The 10,276-nt window shown below is 38.0% G+C and overlaps 1 protein-coding gene across 8 annotated transcripts in view; it reads right to left on the reverse strand.

Annotated features, from left to right (window-relative positions):
• Positions 1–7,388, reverse strand: part of usp9 (ubiquitin specific peptidase 9) — a 54,955-nt gene extending 47,567 nt beyond the window's left edge. For all 8 annotated transcript variants that reach the window (XM_023950530.2, XM_078939691.1, XM_023950529.2 and 5 more), the window contains exons 1-2: positions 6,841–7,388; positions 2,518–2,786 (exon numbers count right to left, since the gene is read on the reverse strand). In XM_023950530.2, coding sequence (XP_023806298.1) covers positions 2,518–2,619 — 102 coding nt within the window. In that variant the 5' untranslated portion in view covers positions 2,620–2,786; positions 6,841–7,388. The remainder of the gene's footprint in view (positions 1–2,517; positions 2,787–6,840) is intronic.
• Positions 7,389–10,276: the final 2,888 nt, after the last annotated feature.

Raw genomic sequence — 10,276 nt, forward strand, 5'->3', positions numbered from 1 at the left:
ATGCACTTAATGCCCTTCCACATACTACGGGGATTATTGGACGTAAAATGTTGCTGGATCCTCTGAGGGTATGCTTGGCCCTGTTCACCCCAGCGTGCAGATCCCTTCTCACTACTCTGAGTGCTACCTGGTCACCAAACTGGAAAGGAGCATTCCTGTTTTTCAGTAGAGACTACACTTCTGCGTTCAGCCAGGGTTTCTGGTTGGGATAGTACGTTACAGTCATGGTGCAGGTGAAGTTCTCCATGCACTTCCTGATGTACCTGAGGACACCTGATGTATAATCCTCCAGGTGCTCCTCCACCTAGTGCAAAGCTGCCTTCTGAAGACCTGCCAGTCTGTGTCTTGGTTAGCTGGGGCAGTCTCATTGGGCTACACTGTGATGGTCCTCTGTGTTGGTGCCTGGCGTCTGGGGAAAGGGCAGTAAACAGGAACCAGCACGATTGCGATGTGGTCGGAGAAGCCCAAATGAGGATGGGGACAGCTCTGTGTGCATCTTTTTTGTTGATGTGGACACAGTCCAGAGTGTTATTTCCCATGCTGGTGGAACTTGAACAAAGTGTCTGTCAGGTTTACATGGTTTAAGTCTCCTGCAACCACGTAAAATGCCTCCGGGTGCTTATGCTGGAGCGAGCTGATATTGTTGTGGAGCTCTGGCAGTGTGTCGTTAGCATAAGCATTAGCATTATGCTAATGCTAATGCATTAGAAGGGATGGTGTTCTGTACCTACACAAAAAACCCTTTTTGGATGGATATTAACAAAATGCCTTCTGTTAGGGGAAAAAAAACACCTTTGGTGTTTAAGTTACATTCAAATTTTTAACCCAGGCTTTGGTCACTGGTTCAAATGGGCCTGTGGGGGAAAAATCCATCCAAAAACATTTTGAGAATTGCTGTTTTCTTTCAGAATGGGGTAACTGTGTACGTCTTCCTGATTTTTCTTCCAAGGAGTTTGGGAATGAAAAATATCTAGGGGTTTCTGTGCACCCACATTTTTAACATGTTGTACAGGGGTTTGCAAACTGGGAGACGTCTGTTTTGCCACAATCAGACATATATTTTTGAAACTGTGAACCCTGGAACTTCTGTTTTTCAGGTATTTGGAGCTGCCCCCTTGGGCCAATATTGTTTAAAAACAGGAGAAAATTCACATGAGAGCCCCTCATGGGGTGCTTAATAAGTTCACCAAATTTTAGATTGCTTGTTTGCCTGGTTAGATAGTTAGCTTTAGCATCATGCTAGCAACAAACAACAAAGTTATTTTGCATCAGGGGGATGAATGATACAACATAGTCAAAGATGGGCTTTATTGGCCAAAGGGAAGCATTTTTAATCTTGATTTCACACTTGAATTGGAGTAGGCCGAAACAAGGGTACAGGGGGCTACAGGAACAATGCTTTGACCTGGGGGGCTGAAACTTCTTTCATTACATCAGGCTGTTACCCTAATGCACCATCCAGAGTTTGGAGTCTCTTGCGTAAACTGGGCCACCAAGGGAGACGCAAACATTTACAATAAGCTCATCCTAGATTTTCCTGATGAGGTGTTTTCTTTAATTTCTCAGATCTGCTTAGAGTGAGAACTACCAAACTTACCAGTAATGGTTAAAACCTTGTACTTAGCTACTGTACAAAGTGTGATGCTCCTACGATCACATTTCCCCTCACAAGACCCCAAAAGGTGTTGTTTCAGGACTAGGCCTCAAGCCTCACTTTTTTACCTTTGACATTTGAGTAGAAATTGCCAGGTTATCCTGGCTTTAAAAATGACATAATTTGTTTCAACTAAGTATATCTGTTTGACAATACAAATATTGTCACTTTCCAAAAGTAATTTCAATATTTGTAATCATAAAATATGATATTGAAAAAGTACACACTTTGTCAGGAAAATGTCCCCATTAGTCCAACGTCACACACTGCTATACCCACTCTGACCACTAGGATGTCATGGTGAAACACACCTTGTCATGAAAAGTCATCTCCAGGGGACCGATTTTACTTTGCAAAAAAAACAGCACTAGGCATATCAGGAGGCTTTTTTCTATTGATTCCAATGCTTGTGCCTGTGGGGACCGAGCTTCGGTCCCCACGGAAAAAATTGGTACCCACGAGGTGGGTGAAATTTCAGGTCCCGGATCCCACAAGGGTAGAAATACAAACGCACACACACACACACACACACACACACACACACACACACACACACACACACACACACACACACACACACACACACACACACAACACACCCTTTAAACACCACTCAGGAGGCTCTGTTCATTGATGCCTCGCCTTCACCCTCTTTCTAACTCTTTTCAGTTCCCTTATTCCATCCACGTTGACCCCGATTGGCATCTGCATCTGGCTATGGACCAGCAATATTAGTAAATGTACCATACAAAACTTTGAAGCACTGCCATATAATGACTCCATAATCAACAAAAAAATTAAAGGACCGCCATATATTGATGGTACTGGGCAGTTGAGAGGTGAAATGAAAAGCTGCAACTGACCTGGTTCTGTGGCAGTGGGGGCTGGCTTTGAGCATCAGGTGCCTGGCCCTGGCCCTGGCTGTCATTGCCCCCCACTGGAGAGCCACGCGTGGTGGCCGTCATGCTCGCCACGGGGCAGATCTTGGCAATCTTGGCCTCTTAGGGAGCGCTGGCCAGGAGGGAAATCACAGCCACCTCAGCTGTAGAGCAGAGGGAAGAGTGCCCGAACACACAAGAGGGGGACAAAAGCACCTGGAGATCTGGATGTGTTGCTGAGACCATTGCATAACCTGGAACAGGGGAGAAGAACCAAAAGTCATAAAAAGGATGGGCACTTAGGCTACACAAATATGTTAAATGGATTTCAAATTAAAAGCGGCTGGCCTTCACCTAACAAACAATTAGGGACAAATCTGGGAGTCCTAATATTGAGATTATTTAAATTAGTGACTATTAAAAGATTGTAGTACCAGATGTTTTGTTTCTTTGAACTAAAATTCCTAATCTTATATTCAAAGAAGCAAAAAGTCACAAATAATGCAGGAGAATGTTCTTATATATAAAAACATTTCTGTTCCCTAAAATCATGACACAAATAGCACCTGAACCGACTTTATTTTTTTTAGGAATAAATAAAAGCATTAAGAATCAACATAATTAAACATAGTTTTTAAAGCCATTCTAAAACCTCAGCTAAAAGAAAAGAACACGTATCTGTTCTACACGTACACGTTTATTTTCTCTTTAGAAAATCTACCTCAAAAATTAAACTGATAGTTCTGTTTACTATTTGCTTCTTTACAACTTTGAAATCAGTACTTCTTCTATTTTAGGACAACAAAATATTTGTAAAATGTTATGATTAAATTTTGAAGCCAGCGAGGGAGAAAAAAAAAGAAACTACTACAGTAAAATCCAACGTTAACCATGTTGGTTGCAAAAGTTTATTTACAGCCCATCTAATTTGTTTTGTTTACTCAGTATTTGTACACTAATTCAGTGGAATGCTATAGAACCTTCAGTTCATTACAAGATAAGTTGTATCGTAATTTGCCAAAACACAAAACTACATATTTAAAGTGTGATTTACTTAAGATTGTCAATCTTTAATCATCAGAGAAAACAAAGTGAGGAAATAAAAAATATCTGATATTTCACAGGAAGAGATCATTACACATAATCAGATTGCCAAACCGAGGAAGCATTAAACCTATTCCCGTATTTTTACACAATATTACGGGGAAGCAAGCATGATCATCACAATATTTATACTGGAAGCAACAAAAAATATGATTGATGGTATGGCTGCACGATTATTTTATCATCAATACTGCGATGGCGATATAACTTGCGATAAATGGGCTCCATCTGATTGGTCAAATGCATAAAGGGATTAATTCAATTCATTAAATAGATCAAGTTGCCATGTTGGCTTGTTTTAGCACGTTTAAGGTTTATCATTTATTGCGATTTTCGCCGACTTTTACAATATGCGTCTTGGACAGCTTCAAATCGAGATAACGATAAATTTGTGATTATTTGTTCAGGCCTACTAGATAGTATAACACACTGTATTTTGATCCAGTACGGTTAAGTGTAATATTTGGTCATACCATTTATTTTCCTAAATTCCACAAGATATGCTCAGCATTTCATGATGGAGTCACAATTGTTTTTTAAACTAAATATACATTTTAACCTAAATGTTGGGTGGTAGTAAATTGGCAACAGCTTTTAGTTAGGAACTCTCTTCTTACCACAAGCCAATCATCTCGCCATGGCGGTGTAACGATTAATCGATAAATTGATTTACGTTCCTACGATTCAATCAGATCGATTTGTCTGAGGCAATTTGTTAATCGAGTCGACCTAAACAAATATAAAATCATTTCAAAATAAAATAAATCAATTGTAATCGAAATTTGGAAAATTTCATTTGGATTGAGGTACTGTAGGTTTATTATACAATGCAAAAATGACCAGGTATCATCACAGCGGACAACACACTTGTGATGACAGCAAAAACCTACGAGCCATCATTACAGGTTAATGTGTGGAAACACTGACTTTTACAAAGACGTGACCATACAGTGTGGTAGAATGTTCTCTTTAGATTAATTTGATGTGGAAAAACAACAGTGGGCTACACTTTATAGGAAACTAAAATGTAAATGGATTTGCTATTTGGATTTCTTGTTTACTTGTTTGCACACATATTTAATTTACACTTTATTATCTAGCAAGAAATACAAGAAATCTGGAATACTTCACCTGCACTGTCCATTACCAGGTATTTATGTCCGAGTTACACTGTGCCAAGTTTTGGCTAAATATGTCCTGGATCCATTTTAGGCCAGTGAATCAATTTGTTCAAAATGAACCAAAATACTACAATTTATGATATGAATCGAACCGTTATTAAAATGAATTGATACTCCTCTATTCTTGTACATTAGACAGAAAACTTTAAACTGTATACCATTAAGACAAGCTTCTGCTACACTGGTTTTCAAGTATATTTCAAATGGTTTAAAGCCAAATGTTATTTGATCCAGCACAAACTGCAATACTTTGTCATGTATTTAAAGGTCAATTTGCAGGTCCACAATAATCCCAATTTTTTGCATTACTTTGTAGTCTAGATGTGCTCTAATCAAATAATAAAATAGTCAACCATGCTTGTCATCAAGCAGTTAAATAAAGGTGGTATGGTATATGAAAATGCTAAATATTCTGAAACGGTTTCCCTTTTGAAACAGAGCTCTGACACCCTTGTGCAATAACAAAGTTGTAGAGTGAGGTCGTGTCTGGCATTGATGAAAAATATGTGATACGATTTATGTCAACCCAGGAAACCAAACTGACAGAAGAGACCTTGAAATTCATAAGCACTACAAGAAAATATCGCAAAAGGCAAAAGAATAAAATAATGTAGAAATCATTTCCAAATAAATAAAGCCGGCACACCATTCTCATCCTCCATATTACATTTAGAAAAGAAAATTAGGTACCACTACCTTTTACACCCACAAAAATGACATTGCCATGTTGTAAATCACGAATGCAGCAGCGATTTTTCAAGTTTCTTCAATATAATGACGTCAGAAAGGGGCAATAATATAGGCTTTTGTGCTATCATCTCAAGTCGGTAAAGCCATGATCATTGTATCGATTCATCAGTCGTGCAACAACAAAAGATTTACCCTTGAGTTTCTCTGGTACAATATACTCCACATTCGCCCGGTGTCATGCCATACAAGCACATAGGCTTACCATAAACAGCTGATTATTTAGGCAGTAAACGCCTGCTACAGCTAGCTGCGGAACGCAACGTTTAGGTTAGCCTGCAAAGCGATCCGCCCAGACGGCGGAGCAGTCAAGGCCTTGTCGTCCAAAGCTCACTGACTGCGCTGACATACGAACGAAGGCCTCGAATATTCACTCGGGCCTGGCAACATATTTATCCTGCAAATGTGGCCGACATATTTTGACGAGCGAGAATAAACAACTCAATCGCTTCATTATAATAACGGAAATTCAAATTACCCCAGTTTAGCCAGCGTTCTTGCTGATCAACAATGTGACAACGCCATTTGCAACGACCAGCGGTCGTGCTAACAACGACCAGTGTAAACTACTACTAGCCGCTAGCTTGCGAGTAGGTGAATGTCGAAAAAAATACGTTCCGTTCAGAGACTTGATAATATTATTCGACCTCTTATTATAGTGTAGTTTTAAAATGCAAACGGATACAAATTCGTTACTTTGAAACCATTTCCGGAAAGTTAACTAGCTATCCCGGTGTATATGATAGTTTCAAGGGAGTCGTCTATTTGCTGAAATGTAGCTGCCTGGTCTAAGTCACGTATTCCGTAAGTTGTAACTTAGCTGAAGCACAACAAAAATACATTTTCGGGAAACCAAACTATAAATCGTAAATTTAATAGCAGCCTATTTTTTTATATTGGTTTTGAAAAGCAATGTTTGAAAATGTTTCGGGGCTGACTTGGCGGTATCGACGTGTTTAGAACTTGTAAACATTAGATGTTAAAAGGAAATGTTCCTTTTCAGTTTATAGTCAGTATCGAAGGTCTTTTGCAGATTGCTAGCAGCACTAGCTTGCTTTCAGTAAATCTATCGGCTTGACCTAACAAGAATACATTTGCGGTGTTATCGCGTTGACATTTACGTAGATTTTAAGGCAATGATTAAAATCTAAGTCAACAACTGACAAGACACGAGTAACACCAAATACAGTATTGTTACCGTGTATACAACACGGCTAACATAAGGCTAGCTAACAATCACCAGTCAGCATAGTGAGCTAGTTAGCTAACAACTCACCAGGAATTTGATATGACTTCCCCCCTATTCATGGGCTACGTCCAGCCTTCAGCGATGGTGGTGTCGTCGTCTATTACATAAACGTGTCCTTATAACGGCGACAGCTTTGCAGGACACAAACCTGCAACTGGAAAGACCTCGATCCTACGCTTTCGTCTGTTTCTGTGTGTTTTTCCTGCGTCACCGGCGCGGTAACAGCCCCCTTACTCTATCTGGTCCAGTTTCTGAGGCTTGTCACTTCGGTCCCACAGCAGTCACTTACAACTTGAATCAGCTCAACATGGCGGAAGCGCAGTCGGACAGAAATGCAGCTCAGTAAAACAGGTTGGACGAGTGTGTGAACTCCAACAAGCCAGTGGCACACATGAGTTTGCTTGCACCACAACGCAGAACGCATATGCTAACACACAACAGCCGCTGAATGGAACGGGCTTAAAATCCTTCTCAAATCGAGCGAACGGATCCGATTCCGGCGATCCGAATCGCAGTTTAACTTTTACCAGGCGAAAATGTAAAGGAACAACTTGACGCACTTTAAAACATCGCCTCCTACCGCACCGGGTGGTCCTAAATAAAGCCAAGTACAACAATAACATGCAGAGAAATCAGAGATTTGTGATTAAAAAAAGTCTAATTAATATCCTATTATTTTTAAACACCAAATAAAATAGTTATTTAAGTGATAAAAAAGAGTGAATAGAAGAAAAAACCTTATTGATATCCAATCTCAATCTATTTTATGCATACATTAAACATATAACCATTATTCACATAAACATAAAATTATTAAAGAAAAACATGTACGTAATTAATATTATATCATAGTACACCTTACAATTGTTTATTCACATACAAATAGTCAATAGCAATTTACATTTCTTTTGTTAATCCTTTTTATATAATGCCAGGAATTGTGAATTTCACAAAAAAATGTTTTTGTAAAAAATGTGTTTATAAGTTTTTTATTATTTACACAGGAAACAGGAGAGGGCAACTAAAAAGCTTTAATTAATGCCTTACCCAGTGTAAAATAACATTTAATTAAAAATAAACTTTAACAGGAAAGTCATTCAGATTATTTTTATCTACTAAAGTTGGATTTGTAATTTAATTGTAAATTTAATATCTGATATCTGCAGTTATCCCCTTTCTAAATATGCTTTTTAAAATATAAAAATAGCTTTCCATGTTGTTAAAAGTTAGAAGAAAATACTTTAAATAAATGTAAAGATTAAAATGATTAGTTATCTCACAAACAGTGTTGTGACTTTCTCAACCAATAATGTACCAACTATCTGTAGTTGTACAAGTTATAGACTCTTTATTTTGATTCCGAAATTTAAAAAATATTACGTAATTTAAGTTGGTTTCAGTCCTCAAATATTGGTCTGTTGTATAGGATAGAGTTCAATTTCTTTGTGCATTTATTGTGTGTGAATGGTTTTAATTGACTCTGGGGACATAACTAATTTTTTTTTTCTTAAACTGACAGACGGTCATATTAACTGAACTGCAAAATCCAGGGCTTGCACTTAATTTTTCATCAATTTATATTTTTTCATGCCAAACAAACGTGCCTTCTTTTGTGGAGCTTACGTTTGTATTGTGTAACCTGACCTCTGGGCTTCAACCACATCTGCACCATCAGCAGAGAATCAAAGAAGCTGAACAAACTGACAAAAAAAGGCCACTTCTGTTCTTTAGATGAGCCTAAAACCCCTTAAAATCATAAACAAAGAAGAACATAGTACGCACAACATAATGCGGAAAACTGACCATCCCCTGCAGAAGTGTCTTAAGTCAGAGGCTTCTTCATTTCACTGCACTGCAGATCCACACAGAGGATTATGTAGCATCACAATTTTTTTTTAATATCCCTGTGCTACTTTTCATTCATTACAAAAGACAAAGGTATTAGAATGACATTTTCTCATTCCTGACTTCACTGATTTTTGGTCCACTTGCAGTTGTGCAAAGAAGTCAAAGTTGTTGACAGTAAAATACATACAATAGTAAAGTTTTAACTCTTAATTTGCAAGGTGCTCTAACCCAAGGGTGCCCAAAGTGGGGCCCGCGGGCCAAATTTGGCCCACCAAAGGTTGTCTTTTGGCCCATCAAGCCTGTAGAGGCCACAGAGTGTTTAGTTAAAACCCCTTAACCTGTTCCATTCATTCATGGAGCGACGACGGCAGCAGCAAACGGATAAGAGGCATTTTAAAAAATATGGGAGGAGGATTATTTTTCTCTAGAAATCTCTTCTCAGGCTGTTTGTCTTTTTTGTCAACAGTCCGTGGCTGTACTTAAAGAGTACAACACACGCCGGCCCTACGACACTAAGCACGCAATTTTATCCAAACACAAAGGTGAGGCACAAAAGACAAATTCTAGGGAGTTCCAATCTAAACTTCTATCACAGCAAGCCACCCTCATGATGCCCTCGGCATCACAGGACAGCACCTCATTGGCTAGCTACGAAAGTTCAGTGTTAATTGCGGAGAGTGGGAAACCGAGAGAAAGTCAAAGAAAAATGTTACTAACTTTTAAGTCTAATGTGTGTTACCTTGAAAAATACCAAATACAAATAAATAACCCAAACTATATTCTTTATTCTCTGCTTTTATTTCTTGACATGCAAAACATTATTGTATTTGGCCAACAGATCACATTTAGATTTTGGCCCTTTGAGCGAAAAGGTTTGGTCACCCCTGCTCTAACCATATTTAGGTCCAATATGGAGTGATGTTTAAAGGATTGTTATAGATTTTCTCACCGTTTTATTAGAAATTTCTGTGTTTGAGTATTACTGATCTCATTTGTCTCACATGTGTGATGAGACACACGGTGACTACTAACTACAGTTTATCCCTTCAAACTAAAGAGCTTTTATATCGGTTTAATCTTCTATGTTTGTGAGTTCTATTTTAACAAGCTTGTTAGTTTCAATAAAGAATTGTCAAGTAGACAAAATAGTCAAGTAAGAGTAGATGGTTTTATTCAATTGCTGAGTGATAAAATAAACATATATGATTCACTGACTAAAGCTTTTGGAACTAGGGAAAAAAGAAGCGTCATTTCTAAATATTAAAATAAAAATTTGAATCGACTGAATCTAAAAATGTTTCATTTCACTTTTACTGATTTTGAGATGAGTAAATTGAAATAGGCTGCTTTGCAAACAATACAAACAAAAATTGTCTTCTGCCTCAAATACTTTCACAAATTCTTCACATGAATGACACCTTAAAGGGTTTTTGCAGGTGGTTAAAAGATTATAAGAGGAACTATGTTAGTGGAATTTATATGAATCTCTACATTGACTCATGCTAATAATTGCTTTTTTGCACAACGATCTGCCATGCCGCATGCTTAGAAAAAAAAAAGTGAAAAATACAATCACTCCTTTTTTTACTGAAAAGTAAAAACTATTGTGCAGTAA

Source organism: Oryzias latipes, chromosome 21 (genome assembly GCF_053564925.1).
Source record: "Oryzias latipes strain Hd-rR chromosome 21, Olatipes_Hd-rR_3.1".
NCBI lineage: Eukaryota > Metazoa > Chordata > Actinopteri > Beloniformes > Adrianichthyidae > Oryzias > Oryzias latipes.